General features: G+C 45.0%; 1 protein-coding gene across 8 annotated transcripts in view; it reads right to left on the minus strand.

The window, feature by feature from the left end:
* Positions 1 to 24,760, minus strand: part of SCMH1 (Scm polycomb group protein homolog 1) — an 86,752-nt gene that overhangs the window by 28,587 nt on the left and 33,405 nt on the right. For all 8 annotated transcript variants that reach the window (XR_011136001.1, XM_068917374.1, XM_068917373.1 and 5 more), the window contains 3 exons: positions 23,998 to 24,232; positions 18,895 to 18,983; positions 17,668 to 17,911 (listed from right to left, as the gene is read on the minus strand). Coding sequence is in view for 7 of the 8 variants with exons in the window: in XM_068917374.1 (XP_068773475.1) it covers positions 17,668 to 17,911; positions 18,895 to 18,983; positions 23,998 to 24,232 (568 nt within the window). In the remaining variant the exon portion in view is untranslated. The remainder of the gene's footprint in view (positions 1 to 17,667; positions 17,912 to 18,894; positions 18,984 to 23,997; positions 24,233 to 24,760) is intronic.

A 24,760-nucleotide genomic window follows, 5' to 3' on the forward strand; every position in this document is an offset into this window, starting at 1 on the left:
TATAGGGATCTCCCCATCTGGTCAAGAACCACACAAGATGCGCTACCAACTTCAGTATAAAGTAAGGCCACCTCAGAGAGTTTTAACAAGTGGGAAACTGCTAGGTTGCAAAACTCCTACGGAAAAAGCATAAAAGTTCCCCAAAACAACGCGGCTGACACAGCACCAAAGGAACTGCTCCAAACTGAACGCAGGAGGGAACGATGCAGAGCGCTCAGTCCTGCTCACCTTACCAGAGCACGCACCAGCAACTTTCACTGCTGCACTAAAACTTTGCTCATGATGCCCACCAACTGTGCTTATCTCACAGCTGTAAACCATTTCCCCACACACTGTTCATTGCCAAAAGCTTCAATTTATTGTTTTTTTTTCAGCTGTTTATAGGGCCAGTTTTCCTAAGCAACCGTTACTTAACCTAAGTTTAGCTTACCTAACAGTAAGCAGCTGCCAGGGAGCATCTCCCTTCCTTTGCCCTTGTACTATCACTACTGCTTGTCTTGACCCCACAGAGAGCCACAAAGAGGAGGCAAATTTTCAGAAAACTAAGTTGGGCCACTCCACTTCCAAAAATCAACAGTTTGTGCCACTGAGAAAAATCCCCGCCCCAGGGCTCTTGTGCTCATATGAGCTCTGAGCAACCTAACGCAATTCCAATTTGGCAGTGCTCAAGGAGAGGCTTTGGGCCGTTATGACCTCCAGAGGTCCTTTCCAACCTAAATTATTCTGGGATTCTATGAGCTGAACCTATGGTTAGTTATTTCAGCTCATTACTGAAACAGAAAACTAATCAAAGTAAGTTTTCTGCTGGTCCAGCTCACTGATTCGTCTCACTTTGCATCAGAAAGACATCAGGGTCAGGATAAGGGAGCAGGTGAGGACATACAGCAGAACGTGAAAGAATGGGACTGCTCTTCTTTTTGCTTGTTGGTATTAGAGCAGTTTAGCTGGAGTGAGAAACATCACACTAAAGACGCAGGACCAAAACCTGTTGAATTTACAACCAAAGAAAAGATGGACATCACTGACTGGGTTATTAATCTCTGAAGGATTAGTTTAAAAAGTCATGAAATTCCTGTAGAAACAAAATGACTTCACAGAAAATTCAGGACTTGGACACTGTCTCCTATGTCCATATAATAACCTTTGTCAGCTGACTTACAGCACAAGCAGTCCCTGAAGCTGCACACAGTACTATAAGCCAAACTATTATTTGTATGAGAATTCATAAAATACAAGTTGCTGTCCACACTTTGAGCTTTAGCCAATACTAGAAAGCAGTATTTGTCATTCCGATGCTTCTCTCAGGCTTGTCTGAACCTGAAGACAACAAATTTAAGCCTTTGGAATCAGAATACAAAAGCTAACACATGTGAGAAAATATAGAGAAGAATAATTTAAGATGGGGAAAGGTTTCTACATTTCTTTCGGATACACCTGCTATTTAATAGTTTGCATTTATGAACAGCTACCGCACCATAAAAGCTGAAATCTCCAACTTAAGTGCTAGGCATTACTGTATTCTGTGATGCAGCTATAGCTCACAGCACTCTCCGCCTCTGTCTAGGTATACTAACAATGTCTGCTGTAGTGTCCCAAAATAAAAGGGCTGGTTTCTGAGAAGACTGAAAACTCCATTCATCTCTATTTTAAAACAGCTTGAAGAACTGCCCGTAGGCAACGTGGCCACTGGTTCTTTTGTGCTCCAATTGCCCCTCTTGTCATAAGCACTGCATGGCCAAGAATGTGACACAGAAGAGATGGATCAGAGAAGCACATTCATTTAAGATAAGCAAATTTGCCAGAGAACAGAAAATTCTGTTCAGAACTGGCTGAACCCTTGTCTGGATGCAGTAGTTCAAACCTAGACCTCCTAAACACTGGAGCTGCATAAGAATCAGGGCTCGGTTTCTGAGAAAGATGGGAAAGCTTCAAAGCTCTGAGAGTCTTCACAAAGCAGACGAGATCGTTACAGTCCAGCACAAGCAAGTGTGGAGGCTAAATACGGGGCCCAATAAGGCTCAAGAGTAGAGAGAGCTTTAGTAAGTCCTAAGCTCTTAGGATTAAGCACAGGGTAGAAGGCCAGAGCGTGGATGGGAGAAACAGGCTGTCTGCAAGGAATCCTCCAAATTCTGGAATTTAAAAGTCAGAATGCAATTTTTCTAATAATCTATTATTTGCTGTTGGGATTCATACTCTCCAGCCTAAAATTTCTGCATGAGCTAAGGCTGAGAGGTCAGAAGATATACTTAATACGATAATTCAGCAAGAGGACCCAAGCGCTGAATGATTCATCACGTTCTAGATGTTCTCATCATGAGCAGTTATGTTAACTCCTAAAGATGCATTTTCTTATTATTTAAACTTTATCTAGTTTCAACTATGGACATTTGCTATTGCCTTTACTAGAAGTCATGGGATGCTCTGTTGAACATTCCCCTCTCAGATCTCACCGGCCAGTGACCACGCAGCAGCGCTCACAAAAACGCGAAACCATCGTCTCTAAAGCTGCCTTTATCCTATTCATCAGCTACTGCCCTCAAGATCAGGGTTGCATTTTAACATCCATTTCTGGGCAGAACATCCCTATACTATGTGTATGGATGTAGTACAGATTTATATAACTAACTTAGTAAGCAGTTACTAAAAACTAAAGCAATGACTTAGTATTTGTTCAATCTGAGAAAGGCTATGAATATTTATCAAGATAGTCTCCCACTTCTTACAGGTTAATAATATTGCAAGGTCTGCTAGAATAGCTGTTCTCTTATTTTAAATCTCTGCATATGTTTGGGTGAGCTCTGTGCACTGCAGATGCTACTGTACAACACACTGTTGCAAGCTGTGGCTTTTTTATGGTTGTTTTATTTACAAAAATAAAACAGCTAAAAAAGAAAAGCCTCATGAGTCAGTCATACCAGCAACTGTTATTTGATTTTCATTCAAGTCTTACATTTACAGCTCTCAAGGCAGCATTCCTGTGTGCCCTAAACCAGATTGGTAAGTACACTCAGCACTTTCAGAAGACCGTTCAGCCAGGGATCTTAAAAATCTTCCCAGGCATTCATTACACCTTGCAATACATCTCTGAAAGACGCTGGGCAACATACTGAAAGCTGGAGGTTTAGTGACTTGCCTGAAGTGTTAGACCAATAATAGTGTTGCAAAACGTCCCCAAGTGTCCTACCTCTAATTATAACCACTAGACGATATATACACCGATATATGAACCATAATAACTGACAATAGCTGTCAGCTCTGCTGGAATTAAATAAAAAGACTACTCTGGAACTGCAGAGTCTGCTTATAAAGAGGCTGAAACCAAATTCCCAGAACTTATAACCCGAAGAGACCGCTATTACACCAAGACTGCCCTTCTATGTATCACAGTCTACTGCATTCACCCTCTCATTTACAAAACCAAGTAGCTGATTTTACTGAAGCGTAACGTGCATCTGGCTAAAACATTTTCCAAAAAAACAACTGAGGCTTTATCCAACAACATGGCCCCCAAGATGAACGTGACCTACCTGGGAAGAGTCAGTACAGCTCCTGTACTGGAAATCCAGACTTATAAATATGGAAGAGTCTGAAAGGGTCAATGAATACATGGACAAACATGGCACAGCCTACTTCCCTTTCCAACAAGCTTTTAAGTTCCTCACCAAAGGCTTTTAAATAAACTAAACAGCCACGGGATAAGAGAGAGGGATTCTACAGGTTTTCTAATCACTGGTTAGAAGAGGTAGGGGCAAATGGTCAATTCTTGCAAAGGAGAGAGGTCACCTGTGGAATCACAGGGATCTGCCCCGGGATGTGCACTGTTCAACATACTCATGAGTGATCTGAAAAGGAGATCAGTGAGGTGAGAAAGTTTTCTAATGAGTAAAGCTTTCCAGGGTGGACAGGACAGTGGCAACCTGTGAGGAACTTCCGTGAGAACTAACAAGACTGAGTGATGGGGCAATAAAATGGCAGAGGAACATTCATTGTTCATTTGAAACGAAAATGGCCTTGATAAATCCAAAGCAGTGAATATGGAGAAAACCACTCAACTTCAGATATGAAATGATGGGCTCTGAGCTGACTGGTGGTCAATTCAGGACTAAGAAGCTGAGGATGTAATACTACTTCTGCAAAATCAGCTCAAAGCACAGCAGTGGCCAAGAAAACCTAAGGTAAGAGATTCAGCTTTGGAAAATCAGAGATCAGACAGTTGGATGTTATGGTAGAAACCAACTGAATATAAGTTCTTATTAGGCTGGTTAAAACAAACACAACCAAACATAACATAACCTCTCCCAAAACTTGCAAATGATCCTTGGATTCTCATTTCCACAAAGTTAGTCTCTCCAGTGACAGCAGCCAAGGATAAGTTACAACTTGCCACTGCTGTATTCTGAGCTGTCTGGCCTGTGCCAAGGAGCTACCCCGAGTCCATCCCTCACTGATCCCGTTAAGAAAACTCTTTGCTTTGATTGAGTATTTTTAAAAGTCCCTTCACACCACTTTGGCCTTCCTATTTGGCATAAAATGTAAAACATCTTTTAATGGGTTTAGTTAGTTTCCAGCATTAGTTCAGGCACAACTGGATTCATGGTAACCCTTAATGCACAACCCATTTCCTTTTCGGCAATGCAACTATGCAATTGCAAATTTTTTTTTTTTTATTCTGTCCAGGACCCTGATCTGCCAAATACCAGAGCAATGAAAGGTGACTTCTATCTTACATCTATACCTTTAGGTGAGCTCTGGATAAAATACAATCCCCTTCTGAAGCCTCTTCCATAATACTTCAGTCCACAAGGCAAGCTTTTCTCTAGGTTGGAGGAAGCTGTCAGAGACGTAACAGTTACAACAGAAGCAGGGAGACATGCTACGCTGGAAAAAGGAAAAAGCTTGTGGATCACGTTGCTCACCGACAAGAGTGTGATGTAACAGCGGCAAAGCCAGGAGGGAGCAGTTTATACAGAGCTGTCTGCACTGCCAGCCATAGCTTTCTGTTATTTATTATGTGGGCAGAGATACGTGCTCCAGGACTGCTGCCTTGCTTGAGAAGGTAGAGAAAAGAAAGGTAGAGGAAAATCTGTCTCCGGCATGGACGCTGGTTGGAGATGCTCTCTTACCTTCAAGTTTTCCTTGATCCCTTGGTAGCAGTGAGTTATTTAGTAGTTCTTGATGCTTTTTAGAATATAAACATATACATGCAGATACTCCTTAAGGAGGGAAACTACTTTAAGACCCTGCGTGACAAGTGTTATGGATGTGCAACATAAAGTAGATATTTATTAAAATGCCCTGGGGGGTCAGCATAATCCCCATTCTGCTGATGGCAAAATCAACAAAGATAAGTGACTGGCTCATGATCAGAGACAAAGACAGTGACAGCACTGTGAAGAACAAGGATGTCCAAGTAAACGTCCTCACGAAAAGCCATTTTCAGTTTAGTGCCGAACATACAGATTTACTTACGCCTCAAAAATCACATTTCTTTCCAGCACAGAAAAGAAATTAACTGCTTTATATCCACTGGGTAGCATTATAAAATGAGCACGTAAACTGAGTCATGGATCTTTCTTATAAAAATACTGCAAACATTAGCATTTGGATAAGGGAAAGTGGCATCATGACTGTCACCATTTAAGCAGCCAAGGAAATTTCTCCCCAAATAGCAGCTCACAAACCCCTCAGCTCTCGGCACACTTGCTGTGGAACATTTGTACAATCAACCATAAATGTCTCATACAGGTAATTGGTTGGAGCTTGGAGGACCAGCACATTGCTTCTTTAGCCCCTTTTCTCTCTGCCATCCCCTCTTCCCACTCACAGAAGGCAAAACAAAGGAACAGAAAGAATATGTTGGGAATGGACCCGGAACCTGGATTTACACTGCAGAGAAAAGTGGCAGTTCTGGACAGTGGGACTAAATTTCCCTCTGGTTCAAGGGATTCTAGCTTGCAGATTTGGATTGCATGGGAGCCCTCAATGGAATTACAGCCCACAGTGGGCTCACCCCACCCCCTTTGAGAAGTACTCATGGCTGCAAGCCACTGTCCTGAAATCTTTGCAGCCCATTCGGGCCAGCTTGCCTGCTTGCTTGCTTCCTTTCCCCAGCGCTCAGACAACTTAATTTTGGGTTCAGTTCTGCGAGGTCAATTAGACGCTCTTTTGCAGGCATAGCCCAGAGCACAGCAGCTATCAGCTCCTCTCAGCCAGTTTGGAACACAGTTCCTCTTCTTAGTCCAACCACCAGGTCAGAGAACAAGAAGCTGCAGTGAGCCTACGGGGGCATACAGTTCAAACATAAAGGACAAGCAAACGTCAAATTTGCCTCCAATCACACTCTTCGCATTTCAAATGAGCAGTGTCCACCCCACTACCTCTTATCTCATATATAACTGGCTCCATTGCAACCTTGACTCTTGTTTGTTATGATTTCCTTATTAGTCATATCTTCTCCAGCCTGCTGAAAAATAAAGTTCGTGTAACAGTGTTTTTTTTTTAAATGAGCTGGGAAGCAAAACTATGGAATAAAATCAGAGAAACTGAACTATGAAAAAGGCCAGCCATTTCTATTGTAAGAAAAGGCTCAGAGTTGAAACTCAAGCTCCCGACTGAAGGCACGCACTAGTGGGTGATGGAAGACATACGCAGGCAATCAGGGAGCTCCAAGAGAATTGGAGCCAGCGTTTATTAGCTAAATCAGAACAAAATCAAGTCAAAATCTGTGAACTTCAATATCCAAGCTGGATTTGATTACCACAGCATCAGTTGTGCTGCTCCTGCAGACAGTTAAAGCAGGCTGAGATCTGCATTAAAGTGCCCATGGGCATGTTGTGAATACTCCAGCAGCAACTTTAAGAGCTCAGCTGTGAACCCCCAGAGTTATTCAGTGGATGGTATACGAGCAGAGCTGGAACCTTTGATCCTGTCACAGATACCCGCAACTCAAATAAGCTCATTTCCATACTTCAGGAAAATAATAATACTACAGCTATTTCCAGCCTTTATACCCTGGGAGAAGCCAGCAGCTTTCTGAGCTTGCACCCAGAAACACATGCCAAAAGTATCAGGTATGACTGACACCCATATAGTAGTCCTCAAGAAAATCACAGTGCCATTATCTTGGGATGTAACTAACATGCAGACGTGTAACGAACATGTAAGACTTCAGCTTGTGCAAGCACAATCAAGCTAACCTGAACTATAGCTGTAGCATGACAGAGTCCACTAGTTTCTTCACAGATTTACAGCATGCAGAAAGTTTGAAATGGCATGGCTATACTGCTATTAATATCCAAGCAGCTCAAGGACATACTTTATGTTAATGTATGTGGCACGATAGGCCATCACAGTGAACCTACTGACTGATTATGTCTTCTGTCCCTCTTTTCTTCCTCTGCCTTAAGGAGCTGATTATCAGCTGGTTTCCAAAAGCCCTGCTGAGAATCAAAATGTTTTTACACTTCTGCAGTACTCTGGCTATTCAGTACTGTTCTTAGGGTTTCTGCTTGTTCTGATCTTCTCTGAAGCTCTTTTTTTTAGCTTTGGCTTCCTGGTTAAATATTAGCAGAACACCTTGAACACATCAGTGCACAAAGAACAAGGAGATTGGTAAGTGGGTGCGGTTTATTCCAGCTCTTGTTCTTTTTTAAAGCTGTTCAAAAGTTATAAAAATATCTAAGATCAAGAGGACAACTGTGAAGAGCTGGAAAAGGTCCTATCTTTATAACAAGTTGGGCTGTGTATTCAATACTAAGATCCTAGATTTAAAAAAAAAAAAAAAAAAAAAGCATACCCTAGCAACATATCTCTCTGTTGACCAAAGCCAGGGTCAGAACTTAATCTGAGCTCAACAGTTTTTCCCTTCCCTCTGCAAAATAACGGGGAGGAAAAAAAAAAGAAATTAGTTAGTACGTCATTAGAAGATGAGGTAATGACCCTGATGCCATGGTGTCACTGGAAAAAACAGTTTAAGATATACACATTTGGATCAGGCCCATTTCTTCCATCTGTACATAGGCTGCTTAGCTCAGTAACTGTCCCAATATAAAAGGCTATATACAGTTAAGCTTTTGCAAAAAAAGAAAAAAAAAAGGTCTGGTCACCATTCTGGTTCCTCCTACACTTGTCCTCATCCAAAACAGCACCCCTAGGAGTGACCAAGCTACTGTGACTGATAAGCTAGCATCTGTGTGCTGGTGAAAGGCAGAAACTAGACTGGGAGCCCTAAACCTCGATGTGGGATTCTACTAACTCAACTTACTACTAACTCACTGTTTAAAACACTTTGAGATTTGCTGATTTTTTTCTTGTCGGACCTCTCTGCAGCAGATCATCTCCTCAAATAGAGGAGAATCATCTCTCTACACACAGAGAAGCTGATCCGGAAGGGTTAATTTATTCCCTGCAGGTTAAGTGATGAACCAGCCTTGGAGGCCATCAGAGCTTAGCATTATCAAATTCCCAGTACTGTCCTTAAACCAAACTCAAATTCTCTCCTCCAATCACTGCATATGGCAATACTCAGCATGCTTTTCCTTGACGAGGAAAAGCTAAGCAGCTTAGGGTTCATCTAAACTATTTCCCTTGGAGCTGGAGTGCACTTTTGGTATGAACGTCCCAGTGACTACTTCACATTGTGGAACAATCTCAGAACATATGAATTGGATTCTCTTGGGATACAACGAAAGTATAAAGGTAAGCTCCAGGAATTCACTCGACACACTCCAAACACAACTGGTCATTCAGTCTGTGGGACTTATTTTTTTAAACACCTTAAATCTGAACTGGAATAGATAACCAAGCAGTAGAATGCCTGTGTTCTATTCCCACTCCCTGCTCCTGGCCACCATATAAGCTTTTCAAGACCCTGGCTGAAACTAGACCACATGACTAATCAGCTATTCCTATTTAAAGACCACATTCTCCCGCTGCAAAATACTATGGTACAGAACAACATACTTCAATTCCAGTTTTAGTTCTGTTGACTGACTTGAAGAACATGCAATAAACTACCTCAAGCATTTGCCCTCAAGCTTTCTCAACCTGGCTGAACTACATTAGTTCCCTTTAGAGGCAGGTTTGGCCATGACATTCTCACCTAACATTGATTATAGATCTCTATCATATAACAAAGTTTTGCCTTTCCTAGCTCAGAACAGCCTGCATAAAATTTGGGCAGTAATAAAGGGAACTAGGTGTCGAGCATGGGAAACAATGTTCTCTCAGTGGCTCTCCTAAAAGCACAGAGACTGTTTTACTGTGCACACTTCAGGCCCTTTTAACTGTGTTTCCAAAAGTGGCAATAAAGGATGGTCAGGCAAGGAGAAAAAAGTCACATATATAAACAGCAGTTCAGGACTTCCTGAGCCAGATACTGCATTTAGACCATCAGACATAAAAGCGATGGGTTGCTCTCCTTCCTTACATTTGCCTCATTCCCTCCTAAATGCATTTAGACCTTTGGCCTCACAGTTTCTTGTAACAATGTCTTCCCTCTCCCACATAAACGATCACCACTGAGCACTAGGAGAAAACAAGCTTCATGCACAATCCTGCATCACATCCCATCAGCACGGGCCTGACTTAGGCATTAAACATGACATACCAAGAACCAACACATACACATGCAGCCAAGCACTGAGCAAGCAGACTGTCAACTGGGGAGCTCAACAGTAGGAGAAACCAAGCACAGCGAAGTGTTTTTACTAGTCAAAGTCCCTGCAGTAACAGAATAGCAATCCTTGTTTTATTCACCCAAAGAGAAGCGTGGAAGGTTTCCAACAGTGACGTGCCTACAGAAATGTCCTATGATGATTCAGTAATGCTCTGAGACTTCAAAAATCTGTCTTAGGCAGGATGCAGAATGGAAAAGGGAAAGAAACATCTTGAATAAAATCCAGATTCTCTGGGCTGTGGAAAAACTTTAGAATAAAATGCATGAGGAAAATTCGAGTTGGGAGGATGACTGAGATACTGGTTCTAAGGACAAACTGGAGTACGGTAGAAATAGCAGCAACCTTAAGCTATGCAGAACTACAGTCCTGCACTGCGTTTTTCCCAAGTCAGCTCCTCTCTTTTCAGAGGCTCTTGCTAGTCCTCAGGATATCACGCAACAATATCAGGCTTCTGACATGCCAGATTTGCTGTTCCCACTGTGAACCATATGCACTGTCAGCAGCCGAATAGGGACGAAGGGGAGCAGCACGCCCTCCTGCAGGGTTGGACTACTTTCTCCAGACTCCAGAAGCACCCAGATCTCCAAAACCAATGTACTATTCCAGGATACATATCAAAGAAAACCCACAGTTTCCTTATCCAGTCATACCTTCATGCCTATGCTATGGGTTCAGAAAGGAGCTGTAACAACGCCCTGACTCTTGTGGTCTTCTAGCTTTGTGGTCTTCAAAGCAATCCCCTCTCCTTTGTCCCTCACCAATTTAATTTGCTTTTGATTTTTTCGTTGTCCCAGAGCTCCTGCCATCCCCAACAATCCAGTGAATTCCTCATCCTTGAGAAGCTACTTAAAACTAAAGTTTAAAATGGTTTCACTCTCTTAACTGGGAAGAGCTGAGTAGGGATTAACGCTAAATACCCTGATTCTGTGCTTCAAACGGCTTAAGAGTTTTGCTTGAAAGTTTCCAATAGTAATCTCAAAGGCAGAGATACTCAGTTACTATGGCTGTGTGTACGCTATACTCCAGGGATAAAAGAGAAAATTAAGATGTGTAAGTTCTACCTGTGTGGTCCTAAACCCATCCCCAACCAACTATCCCAATACAAACAGACATCACTCAACTGTGTCACTCTTCCCACCAGCTTCCCAAACCTGGCTTTGTGTCAGCCAGCTTGCTGTATGAGCTCTGAATCACAATTCATTTTTTAACTGCAGAGTCCTAAAGTGACAGTAATGAATATTTTCCTATCTCTTCTAAACACTAAAGCACAGGAGCTGAAAGTTACCCTGCCAGCTACTTCTGAGGAGGCACCTCCACCCACATGTGTGTTCTAACCTCAGAGGAGTAAGAGAAACACAGCAATGTCAAGAATAAAGAAAAGTCATAAAATACATGTTACCTTTGCCTCTGGGAGGAACATCTAGCATCTGATCATTATCTTCATATGAAGACACCAAGCAGTTAAATGAATGAATCACATGGCAGCAACAGTGGCAAGGGATGAAGGAGATGAAGGACTTCATGAACTTTCTATTCAGGGTCAGCATTTTCTGACTTTCTGTTACCTGGAGTTATTGCCTCACAGTGCAACACCCACACAATGGCAGGCCAGGTCCTGCAGGCAGGGCTCACTGTCTTTGGTAGTGCAGGCTGATTGTATGAAGCATGCAACAGATGGTAAGTCCAGGAGCGGACGTGAGCTCCACTTCAAAATATTCCCATGGTAACTATGTAAAACTGTTAACTTTTGCTTGATTAGCAAGCAGAGGGAAATGCTCTCAAGTCAGCCAATCCTGAGATTGGAGATGGAGATGGAGAGGGAGCAGCATGCTGACAGCTAACAGCAGACGAGGAAAAAAGGGAGTCAAGGCAAATGCTTGCTGTTTAACTGTGCTGAGTACCAGGGTCTTCAGTGCACTTACTGCAACTTCTCATTGGCCTTGGCGCAGCAACCAAGAGGATGTGTACTTTATTAGCTCTCTCCGACCTGGCTGGGCTCGGAGCCTCTCTGCCAGCTGGGCTCGTGCCAAGGCAGAAACTCCACTCCTCCGAATTCCAGCTCGCTCGATACAGCCCAGAACTGCTTCCAGCCCCAGCCTGCCCAACATTAACACTTTCACTGCTGCCTCTCTTAGATACCCTGCTAACCCAGCACAAAACCACTAGGCCCTCTATTACTTACACTCTAGAATGATCTAACAAGGTGTGAAAAAATCCACCTCCATAAAATAGGGCCAAGAAACTCCAGAGGAACTTAGCATCAGCCAGAGATATATCCCAAGAGCTTTCAAATTGCAGATTTTGATAGAAATACTTGTGATTGGGCAAGATGCTGCAGTCTATGTGTATCAGCAATTTCATGTTTTTAAAGGGGGTTATATTTCCCTGCCCTCCAGCAGTGAAGTACTAAACATGGATGAATAGACTTAAGCGATGCTATGACAGTGGAGTAGATGTGTGCATGCGTGTGCGTGTAGAGGGGGGAAGTCCTAATCCAGGTATGGACTAAATCTATTGTGATGGATTTTTCAGGACCTGGAAACTGAGCTGCTTTCCAAGAGGCAAGGGAGGACTATCCCTGCCACAGCATCTTCCAAACAGCAGTATCATTTGGAATAACGCAGAGCCACCAATGTTCAGCTATACAAAGAGGGGTCCTGGGGGGGTTCCTGTAAACTCCTCACATTGCGTGAAGTCAGCCACAGTTAAAGTTCCTGATACTGTAGCATAAAACCTAGAGAAACACATCCATGTCCTTGGAATTTAAAGCTGTTGTTTAGTGGAAAGAGAGTTCTGCATGTTCTGTGCAAACATTCCAATTTTGCAGAAAATCTCACAGATGCCTGCTCCCACAATCAACAGTTTTAAAAAGAAAACCCGGATCTTCTCTTTGTTCAGCTTCCTCTTGCCAGCCTATATCCCTTTACCTAGTTATCCCCCTCAGACACAAGCTGTAAAGACTCCTTAGCTGCAGGTTACATCCTACCACAAGAAACTGCGCTTGATGTCTGCTTCTCCAGAGCAGAGCCATCACCTCCCTGCGTGGAAGAGCTTATGGCCTGAAGATACCTCACAGAGGTACCCGACATGGCCCCTATTTGGTTTCTTTTCCCCCAGGGTGTTCACAGCTCTACATGCCACGAACCACTTCAGAAAGGAAAATAACTTCTCAAAGATCCTCTTCCAATGGGTATTGCATGGGCTACAAAGGACTGAACTTTCCTCCAGTCTGTGAAATTTAATTTTCCCATGGATAAAAGAACCAAATGCATTCCTTGTCTGCAAGACCATGCCTCAGCTGATAAGGGGATTTCCCTTATACTTCCCTCCTTGCTGAGGGTAGTAGTAGTAGTAGTTTGCCCCCAGAAACTACAATCATTAACCAGTCTCTTATCTCTTTCTTCCTTCTCAGTGATTTTTTTATCACAGTCTCATATTTCCCTCTTCAGTCTGTTTTGCCCTGAACCTTAATGGCTGCACCTCAGTGTGTCTAGCTCATGTTCTCTCCAGATGTGATTTAAAGTAAATAAGTGACAATCTTCATCTTCAGGTCTTTTCTAATAATATTCCGGCAGCACTGAACTTTCTCTACTGTTCATAATGGAAAAGGATTCTCCAAAACAGCTTTCCAAATCTCTGTTCTGCTTACTTGGTGAGCTGAAAACACTATTGTTACTTTTTCCTGTTTAAGAGTAATGAAAGCATAAGTTACTCACAGATTTCCCAAGGAGTATGAAGTCTAGAAAAATTAAGCAGCATGGAAAACACAAAAGTATTATGTGACCTATATATTTTACTCCTTCAATCTCTACTTTTGCCCCAATTTACACTTCTACCTAACAGACTAGTACAATGACCATGTGAGTCACAGCTTAATCTAAACCTTTAAGCTCACAGCTTGAGAGACACAGCATCTTCTCCCTCATATCTGCTACAGTATTAGTTGGCACATATTGACTCAGCTATATGACTCAAATGGAAAAGCACCCAGGCCTGGCAGAGGGGAATAATTCCTTCCCTATCCAACCTATCTTCAGTGCCTTCTACTGAAAAAATGGGGGTCGCTAGCAATGTGCATACAGAGCACTTTGGCCATGCTTTAGAGCGCTGCAATACCTAAAGAAGATGGCAAAAGAGCATCCGCCTTTGTTTCGCCCTAAGTCTGAAGTTCCGACTATACTATGCAACAAGGAAGTCTAAAATCCCTTGTGATAAGTTTGATTTAGATTCCCCATGCAATCTTAATTCAGCTATTTTGTGTGTATGTGCTGTGGTAGACTAATATTTCTCTAAGACAACTGCTTGATTCAGTAGGAACTGAAGTGCAAACAGCTCTTCCACAAACAATCAAAAAGAGCTAATTTCTAAAAGTCTGAAGTGAACCTACAAGTCATTAGTGCCTCCTATGCAACATAACTTCAGAAACTATCACTAACATAGTCTACTCTTAGAGCAGAGGTCAAAACTTCCATCCAACACAGGCACTTTGTTTAAGAAGTCCACCTCCACCTTAGATTCCTCAGAGCCCAGAATACGTTTATATGAGCATGGGGTGAGAGGCATGAAAATTCATATAAGATACTGTATACTACGAGTGAAGAGCGGAGTGCTGGGGGTAGACACTGGGGGTTTGCTTGTTAAGAGATAAAACTAGGAGTGCCCTGTTGCTTCTGCATCACTGCTTTGGGTGGGAAGTAGGAGGAAGCTTGATGAACATCCATAAAACAACTCTCCTCGTTTTGGGAAAGTCAAAATGGCTTAGCTTCTCTGACTGCTGCTAAGATAGTGTGCAGAAACTGAAGAAAGTACAAGACAGGGTTTGCCTCATTTTCAGCTGGCCCCATAATCCAAGAAGAGCCTAACTCCAAACTCTCCATCCCACAGGCAGATAAAAAGGGCATGGAGCAGAGGGGATCAGGATCACTCCTGACTTCTCCTGCAGCTCAAGCTCTTGTGTGCAAATCCTCCCAAAGCTACATTTCACCTGCAGTATGTATTTATTTGAAATCCCTCCCCAGCTCCAAGCTGTGCTATATCGAGACAGGAGATTCAGGAGAAGCTTGGGAACCCACAGCCATCTGGCTGCATGGCATAGCTGAGCTTTTCCAGCAGGCCATCGCACAGACAGCCCATCCTGACAGGGATATAATTACCAACCTGACGAGCTGAGAGCTGTTTCTCCTTGCTGTTTGACCTCCCTTTCCTCCCTTCACACACATGTGCCCTCCTGAAAGCTCCCCTCAGGATGGCTGGCTATTTCCCAGCTCCACCACCACCCTCATCCAGCAGCTCCAGCTAAGCAAACACTGCTGAGAGCGGGAGGCCCTCAGGCTTGCTGGAGCCAATGAGGGGATGCGCCTAGGAGAAGCCCTGCTCTCCTCCACCTCTGCTGGCAACAACCAGAAGCGACAGATTAGAGTTGAATTAAGTTACCAGTATTAAACAAACATGCCTGGCCTCTTTGAAGTTCTGTTTCCCCTTAACATGAGCTCACTTCATGAGGCCTCTTTTCGCTCAGCCCTGTGAGGCCATCAGTTTCAAAAGAGTTAACTCTTTACAGGACTTTTCAGCTCTCCCAAGTGCTGAATCTCACCCTCCTTGTACCTTGTGGTCAATCTGGTATAACAGTAGCAGAGCCCAGTGTAAGTGCAGTTAGTATGGATGGTTCTGCACAGCAAGTTCCCCTCACTCTCCTTTGGGAAAGGACTGCTTTAAGGGCTATTCCCTCTGGGAAAGCGAATCTCCCAAACTTCACTGTGGTCCTTCAGTCTCTGGGTTGACACAAAAGGAAGCTTTAGGGAAAAAGTTCCTGGAACTACAGGAGATAGGGATCGTTTTCCGACAAAGCCTCCTCCAGCTCCCCCAGAAGCAGCACTCACTGGCTCTAGGAGAAGTGCGTTCAGCTCTCACACAAAGCAGGGTTGAGGAGTAAAGGAACATGGCAGGAATTTAATTTCCGAAGGGAAAAATTCTCAGCACTCCCTCCTTGTGGTTTAATCCCACAAAGTGGAAATTGGAAAGTCTGGAACGGGAAAGGGAAAGGGAGGGAGTGAAAGAAAAATCTTGCCACAGAAAGGAAAGTAAAATACCACAAAGACAACTCTGATCCTGACTCTGTGGCATTTTTGAGTGACTCGCATAACCTCTTCAAATCCCTGTGCCAGCCCTAGCAGTTGAAAAATATGGCAAAGACAGTAGAAATATCTCTGAAGGCAAAGGCTGCCTCTGAGTGGGAATGGGGAGATCCTACTTTAGAAGTCCACTATTACTTTACACACTTAGGACTTGCAGAGTCATTGCTGGCTTAGCTAATGCAAGAGGAAAAGTCTGTCACTGCTACCTGCCAACTAGGGTGAGCAAATGCTTCCTAAGAAGGATCTAAGTTATCACAAGTGTTGTTCTCATGAACGGGCATTATTTCTGGATGCTTGGCCTGCTTACAGCTTCAGCCTGTAGCAGAGAAAGGTTGGAAGGGAACACGGACTTGCATACACAAGACACTGCCAACTGGAATGGAAATCGCGATTTCTCCTGCAAACGGGACTTCTACATTGCACCTGAAATCTTCCATCCCCAGAACTCCTCCAGTTTGCTCGGACAAAAGCTCCTACCCAACACAAACATGTCTTAGCCATTCGGGAAGCACCTGAGAAGTGCCTCAAAGAAGCTGGGCAAAAACCCCTGACTCTAGAGTACTGCTGCTGGAGAGTTCAAACAACAGCAATGAGTATTACACAGCAGCTCCGTGGAGCCTACAGGGTGGCAGCAGGCAAGATGCAAACAAACAGCAGGAAGTGAGGGAGAGGCTGGGAAGATCAAGGCTGAATGCAGAAATCCAGAGACAGTGCCTTTCCAATCATAACACAAATCATCTCAACCCCAGGAGAGCTCACAGCTTGCCTTGTACATAGACCATGCAAGACTACCGCAGGCAATCCACCCTGACACAGACTTTTTTAACACTGAGAACTGCATTGGCTCACATCAAAGAACAGCAGAAAAGCACTAGCCTGATCGATCAACACAAACTTATCCTAGATTTTCAAGAGCAACAGTCTGATCAGAGAAGTGCCTTTTCTAAGTAATCCTTCAAGTCAGATGGAGAGGTTGCTCTCCTGCTTCTAATTTCATTTACAAGTATGCACTGGACTTGCCAGCCAGCATATTCATACCAGAAGGCAGTGAATGGGGACAATGACAGCTCCTGTGTCCTTAAACAAAACGTCAATCACAGCAAGCTAGCGACATCTGAAATTCTCAACAGCCAACGCTCACACATTTGCAGGACAGGAAGTTTCCCAATACCATTCCTAACCAATATTCATCGCTCTAGGAACGAGGAAGATATTACTTGGTTCAGACCTGCTTTTTCCAAATTTCCAGCAGAGATTACAGTGTAAGGTAGAGAGCAAGGTAACCGTCAGAAGTACAAACAGCCGCAGTCTTGCTATTCTAGAACTGATCTCATCCCCATCAGTCTCACTTCTTTTTTTCTCCACAAGAAACAGAGATACTTTAAAGACAGACAGTTCAAATTATTCCCTTATTATAGCCGTAAGTAGCCCAGCCCCACCGGAGAGCAGGTCCCTAGGAATGTGTGCATCATGGAGACACAGAAAAGACTCTGAGGAAATTCCTAAAAAGGAACAGGGCTTAGCAAGGTCACACACTATTTCCACCCCTCCAGAAAAGAAGCCATCACCCTGCCCTTTAAGAATAGCTGTTACTTAATACTTTTGTTTCTAGGCTCTCCGCTTTGCTGCTAATAGATACAGTGATCTGTGCCTTTTTACAAGGTTTTCTAGAAGTTGACAGCTGAGGTACGGGGGAGGGGGAAGGGAGTACCCCAATGCATGGGAAGTAGTAGTAACAAAGCAAGAAAGAGCACCCAGATGAGCTTCCTGCTAGTCTCTGCCTGTGTTCCTGTGTTGCTGTCCTTTGATAGTTTCAGAGGAAGAGGAAGAGAGCTAAGCAACAATGTGGACCTTACCTTTTGTTCCAGGAGGCTGCAGATTATCTCCAGTCAGCGAGCACCAGCCTACGGGAAAGATGTCCCGGGAATCATATCGGCACCAGTAATCGAAGGCACCTCTCCAGCCATCAAATGTTATGAGGACCTCAGAACCTCTCACCTCCCCAATGGTGGCCGGGCAGATGAAGTGAGGGTTCTTCCTGTCCACTGCCTCCAGCTTCATACCTGTCTTGAAGAAGTTTTGGGATGGAGATGGTGGCTCCTACAAGGAGAAGTTGAAAAGATGCTCAAAGAGGATACACCAGTGCCTCCCCAGACTGGGGCTATCCCCTCAATCAGTAAACTCACCTCCACGAGCAGGTGAAGGGAGCTACTGGGCTAGATTTGATCCCCAATTTAGAAGTCCACAAGTTAGCCCAGCTATGCAACCATGTCTTTTAAGTCAAGACTTAGCAAAGTCCATTATTGGCTGCTCTGGGATCCCCAGGCTGCTAGATCAAATCCAGACAGTGGTAATTCAACATGGCCACCCTGTGACAACTCTGTCATGCAACACACAACAAAGCTCCAACTAGTCTCTGTGAGATACTCTCACCTTATGTCTCTGATAGGGCAGGAAAAATTGAGATGTAACAATCTCTCTCCATTGTTCTTCCCCCACCTTCAGCTTTGCTAGACATGCGAGAAATCCACTAGCCATCCTTATCTGGGGCTTGTTCTTCCTGGTCTTCCAGATTCAGATATAGTAATGCTGCCCCAACCATTCTGTACCACAGCATATGACTCTAGACTGGCCTCTGTCTCTCTCTGAGTTCACTAAGGCATGAGAATACACACTAAGAAGCCATACTTGCAGGGCTATCTTACAAGCAATAGAGGGTGCTTGCACTCCTTGCAATCTCTGGTACAATAAAACATTCCAGAGAGAGCTGCTGACTTTTACTTTGCTTCTCCTGACTTTGAGTAGCACTTGCAGCCTAGGTGAAAAACAAGCAAATTTCTCAAGCCCAAGCTTTGAAACCCTTTCTTGTATACCACAGTCTGCATCCTGACACCTGCTACACAACACAGCTGCAAAATATACAGCTCTGTCCTAAAAAACAGTACTGTGACAAAGCTGGGCACTGTTGACTCTCTCTTCTCTGGGATCAGCAGTTTCCACATAAGAAACTAGGTGTGATTTTGGTGTTCTGCAATAAAGGGGACATGCTATATGGATGTCTTCACAAATGGTAAGTAACATACCTTGTGAAAAATTCGGACGGGAGCCATCTCTGCTCCATTCAGAGTCTTCAGAAGAAACATTGGCCAAGAGGAGGCATTCAGACGAAAGCCTGTAGAAAGGGAAGAAGAGTTGGATACCTTAAGGCTGTGGAGATCACTGGAGCAGGCAGCACACACCTGTTCTGATGTGAACTTTACAGCCTCCCCCTTTGCAGCAGGCATGCACTGTGATTCCACACCATTCTCTTCCCAACAGTGAAGAGTCAGTGCACAATGAACACAAAACATGATGTTGTTGAAAAGAAACATCTGGAAATAGATGCATGATTGCAATTTTTGCTTATCTTAACAAAAACCTTTACGTTGATCATACAGGTAGAACACTTTATGTAGAACTAATCTTGGCAACTTCAGTGACACTACTACGGGACAGATGTGGATCAGTAAGTGCATATTCAGACTATGAAATTTCTTCCCCAATAGGGAACCTCAGCATCTAGGTGGCCTCCTCCACCTTTCAGAAGCCAGCTGCGGGCAGCTAACCTAAAGAAATAAAAAGAGGCTGGGAAGCAGATTTAATGATTACAAGAAAGGATGGCAGTTTTTGTCTGGACACCTTCTGTGAAGAACAGTAGGAAGGGTTTATGGGAGGAAAAAAGCAAATCTCCATGCTCCAAGTTTATGGCACTGAATATGACGACATAACAGATCTGTGTCCATTGGGCAGCCCTGTTCCTTCCATACCCTTTGTGGTTATAGGGCTGTTCTCCAGAAAGGCTTGTTATTAATCCAGGTGGTGACAGACCCCAACACTCCCTGTTCTGCTTGAAAGGGCAAGATCAAAGAGAAAGCAGAAAGAGAAAACAATAAATGGTGAAAACCACAGCAGAATGGCATGGAGTGTCCCGTTGAAGAAGATCACAAGGAGATAACTGACAGTATAGAAAATGCAGATCTGGAAAGCACGACCACAAAAGGATCCAGATATCACAAAACATCATCTTGGCTAAAAGTGCAGCTTCCTGCACAGAGCTTCTGTGCTCAGCTGAACATGGCATTGCACTTTATGTTTTTGCAGGATTTTGAAGTTAACTCTGGGACTGGACCTACATGGAGAACATCCCATGGACCTGCAGCGGTGATCAATATTGCAAAGTTTTGCCAGGGCCTAAATGCCAGGACACAACCAATTCAGTAAAGGCCACTTTGTCAGCCTTGTGACATTGTCAAATCAGCCTGGGTACTGAAAAAGCTGGTCACGTAACTCAGGGGAGGAGAGAGCTAAGCCCCTAGAAGGGCAAAAGAGGAGCAGTACAAGATGTGTACACATGAACAATGGTACAAGGACCACTGACGATCCTTACCATAGAGCTCTTCTGGGCTCTTGCACTCTGCAGGGAGAAAGGACAAAGGTAGAGGCTGCACAGCCAGCTATTTATTACCCAAATTTATGCTGGGCACAACAGAATTGCTCTTGTTTAGCTTTTGGTTAAGTAAGCGATACAGTTAGCTGCACCAGAGCTGGGCAAGCAGACGTCTTCCACAGACTACTAACCAACTCTTCTGGCACAGCTGCAAGTGAAGCTTTGCTCTGCAACTCAATTATATTTATTGCCATCTGCCGGTAAAACTCAGAAAAGGCACAGAAGGAGCCTCTATACTGCTGAACTGAGAAAGGCAACACATGCTTCCTGGGAAGAATGCACAGGAGATGGGAGCACTTGGACCAGGGTTTCAAAGAAATGTCTGAAAAGGGACAGTAGCATGCATTAAAATGACACAAAAAAATGCAGCTCTAATGTTAATAGCTGTGGCAGGTTCTGTCTGTAGCAAACATGAAGGGAAAGGGTATAATTAGATTTACATACACACAGCTTTGCGTAGCGTGATGTGCCTGCCGCAATATGCACTTGCTTATATGCTTCTTCCTTCTTCAGAAAGGTGATCCCAAAAGCCCCATTGCAATTTAACCTGTACTTCCACCAAAGGCCACAAATGGTTTTCCAGGAAAAACTATAAATAAAAGTATTTTTAACACAAGGTTGCTTCCATTCCTGTAGATCAGCTGGATATTATTTGGGGGTGTTTCACCTGCTCAGGAAGAGGAAGTAACCTGATCAGGAAGAGGAAGTCGATGAGGCCTTCTACAGAGCGCTGGAAGTAGCCTCACCATCACAGGCCCTGGTTCTCATGGGGCACTTCAACCACCCTGACATCTGCTGGGAAGAGAGCACAGCTAGACACCAACAGTCGAGGAGGTTCCCGCAGCGCATCGAGGATAACTTTTTGACGCAGGTGGTGGAGAAGTCAAGGAGGAGAGGTGTGCTGCTGGACCTTGCACTAACAAACCAAGAAGCTCTGTTTGGAGATGTGAAGGCTGGGGGCAGCCCTGGCTGCAGTGACCACGAGGTGGTGGAGTTCGGGATCCTCCGAGGAGGGAGCAGGGTGGTAAGTAGGATTGCGACGCTGGACTTGAGGAGAGCTAACTTTGGCCTCTTCAGGGACCTTCTTGGAGGAATCTCATGGGGTAGGGCCCTAGAAGGAAGGGGGCTCCAGCAGAGCTGGTTAATATTCAAGCATCCCTTCCTGCAGGCTCAAGATTGGTGCATCCCTCTGAGGAAGAAGTCGAGCAAAGCGGGCAGGAGACCTGCATGGATGAGCAAGGAACTCCTGACAAAACTCACACGGAAGAAGGAAGTCTACCGGAGGTGGAAAAGGGGACAGGCCGCTTGAGAGGACTATAAGGGACACTGTCAGAGTATGCAGGGATGTGACGAGGAAGGCTAAGGCCCATTTGGAATTAAATCTGGCAAGGGATGCCAAGGACAACGAGAAGGGCTTCTTCACACACATCAATAGCAAAAGGAAGACTAGGGGAAACGTGGGCCCGCTGCTGAATGGGGCAGGGACACTGGTGACAGAGGACATGGAGAAGGCAGAGATATTGAATGCCTTCTTTGCTTCAGCCTTTACTGCTAAGGCCAGTCCTCAGGAATCCCAGACCCTGGAGACAAGAGAGGAAGGCTGGAGAAAGGAAGACTTTCCCTTGGTGGAGGAGGATCGCGTTAGAGAACATTTGGACAAACCTGACATCCCCAAGTCCATGGGCCCCAATGGGATACACCCACGAGAGCTGAGGGAGCTGGCGGATGTTCTTGCTAAGCCACTCTCCATCATCTTGGCAAGGTCCTGGAGAACAGGAGAGGTGCCTGAGGCCTGGAAGAAAGCCAGTGTCACGCCAGCCTTCCAAAAGGGCAAGAAGGAGGAGCCAGGAAACTACAGGCCTGTCAGCCTCACCTCCATCCCTGGAAAGGTGATGGAACAACCCATTCTGGAGGTCCTCACTAAGCATGTGGAGGACAAGGTGATCAGGAGCAGTCAGCATGAATTCACCAAAGAGAAATCATTCTTGACCAATCTGAGAGCCTTCTCTGCTGGAATGACTGGCTGGGGAGATGAGGGCAGAGCAGTGGATGTTGTCTCCCTGGACTTCAGCAAGGCTTTGGACACTGTCTCCCATCACATCCTCACAGGCAAGCTCAGGAAGCGTGGGCTGGATGAGTGGAGAGTGAGGTGGATTGAGAACTGGCTGCATGGCAGAGCTCAGAGGGTTGTGGTCAGCGGCGTGGAGTCTAGTGGGAGGCCTGTGGCTAGCGGTGTCCCCCAGGGGTCAGTACTGGGCCCAGTCTTGTTCAATATATTCATCAATGACCTGAAGGAAGGGACAGAGTGCACCCTCAGCAAGTTTGCTGATGATACTAAACTGGGGGGAGAGGCTAACACACCAGAAGACTGTGCTGCCATTCAGAGGGACCTGGACAGGCTGGAGAGGTGGGCGGAGAGGAACCTCCTGAAGTTCAACAAAGGCAAGTGCAGGGTCCTGCATCTGGAGGGGAATAACCCCATGCAGCAGTACAGGCTGGGGGCTGACCTGCTGGGAAGTAGCTCTGCAGAGAAGGACCTGGGTGTCCTGGTGGACAACAAGTTCAGCATGAGCCAGTAATTGTGCCCTTGTGGCCAAGAAGGCCAATGGGATGCTGGGGTGCATCAGGCAGAGTGTTGCCAGCAGGTGGAGGGAGGTGATCCTGCCCCTCTCCTCAGCCCTGGTGAGGCCTCACCTGGAGTCCTGTGTCCAATTCTGGGCTCCCCAGTCCAAGAGAGACATGGCGCTACTGGAGAGAGTCCAGCGGAGGCCTACAAAGAGGATTAGGGGACTGGAGCATCTCTCCCATGAAGAAAGACTGAGGGAGCTGCCACTGTTCCGCCTGGAGAAGAGAAGACTGAGAGGGGATCTCATCAATGTGTACAAGTATCTGAAGGGAGGGTGTCGAGAGGATGGGGCCCGACTCTTCTCCGTGGTGCCCAGCAACAGGACAAGAGGCAACGGGCAGAAACTGAACCACAGGAAGTTCCATCTGAACATGAGGAAAAACTTCTTTGCTGTGAGGGTGACAGAGCATTGGGACAGGCTGCCCAGAGAGTTTGTGGAGTCTCCATCCTTGGAGATGTTCAAAAGCCGTCTGGACAGGGTCTTGGGCAACGTGCTCTAGGTGGCCCTGCTTGAGCAGCAGGGTTGGACTAGATCTCTAGAGGTCCCTTCCAACCTCAACCATTCTGTGATTCTGTGAAAAAGCCATCATGGTCACTCTGCCTTCAATTGTACTGCCCATACCCATGGGTCACTAGGACTGCTGGCTGCCCTTCCTTTTCTTCTTTGTAATCTTGGAAACTGAGTGGCTCTGGGATTTTTTCGTATGAAAGGCTGGAAAATGTGGTTTTCCTTTAAAAAATAGAGGGATAATTTCATAAGGAATGACAGCATAGTCAGCATATGTTAAGCCGGTGCTTGAGCTGCAAAGAGTGCAAGCAACTAATCTGAGTGTAAAGAGCTTTCATCTGCGCTCCAAAACATCTCCCTTCCCATACCATGAACTGAACAGGGAAATACAGACCCAGTATGGGATACATCTGACTAACAGCCCAAGCTAATAGGACTGTTCTACCTCACAGTAGTAGGCGTGGGCAGTCCACGTGTCTGTCCCAAGTACAGAAATAAAAGCTGATCACATCCCCACAGATGACATGGGTGCTTGACACTGGCTGGACAGAACAGCTTCTGCTCACCCAGGGGAGGCTGCAGCATCCCTCCATTCTTCTCACAGTTTCCTATGGGTTGGATTTCAGCCGAGTCCACCAGCCGCCAGAAGTCATTCTTGTTATCACTGCCATCGAGACGCAGGCGGAGGCGTGCACCTGTCAGACCCACCACGGTAGCAATACAAGTGGAGGTGGTATTCCTGGGGTCCTGGGCTTCCAGTTTCATACTGATCTTGAATTCATTGGTAGGTGGAGTGTATGACTGCAAAGAACAGAACAGGGACCCAGTAAGAGCCAGGATTTCTAATATGTGCACCATCTCAGTTATAGAGCTTAACCCTAGATGCATCAAAATCGGTTCTGCTAAAGACTGAGAGCATCCTCCAAGCATAGCATGCAAGCAGGCACCATACTGCAGCAAAAAAGTTCAGTGAGCCCTGGAAGGTGTGCCACTCAGACTACCATCTTTTGGCACATCATCATCTAGATAACTAGACCTATCTTTCTCCTGAAAAGATGCCCAGAAGAAAATCATCCACCTAGCATAAAGCTCCAAGACCCAAAAAGATATTACCCTGTGCTGCTGCCCTCCATTCTGACCTACACATGACATGCCAACTCAATCCAGGATCCCCTTTCGACATAGTAACCTACACAGTCAAATACCTGATGCCCAAGAGGTCACTATTCTACTCACAAAGATCTAAAGAATTCTGTAGAAAATCTCCATTTTTGGACAGGATCCAGAAGAAATTTTATCATAGACTACTCAGAATTCCAAGGGCCTTTG

The sequence above is a fragment of the Struthio camelus genome, chromosome 23 (genome assembly GCF_040807025.1).
Source record: "Struthio camelus isolate bStrCam1 chromosome 23, bStrCam1.hap1, whole genome shotgun sequence".
NCBI classification, from domain to species: Eukaryota; Metazoa; Chordata; class Aves; order Struthioniformes; family Struthionidae; genus Struthio; species Struthio camelus.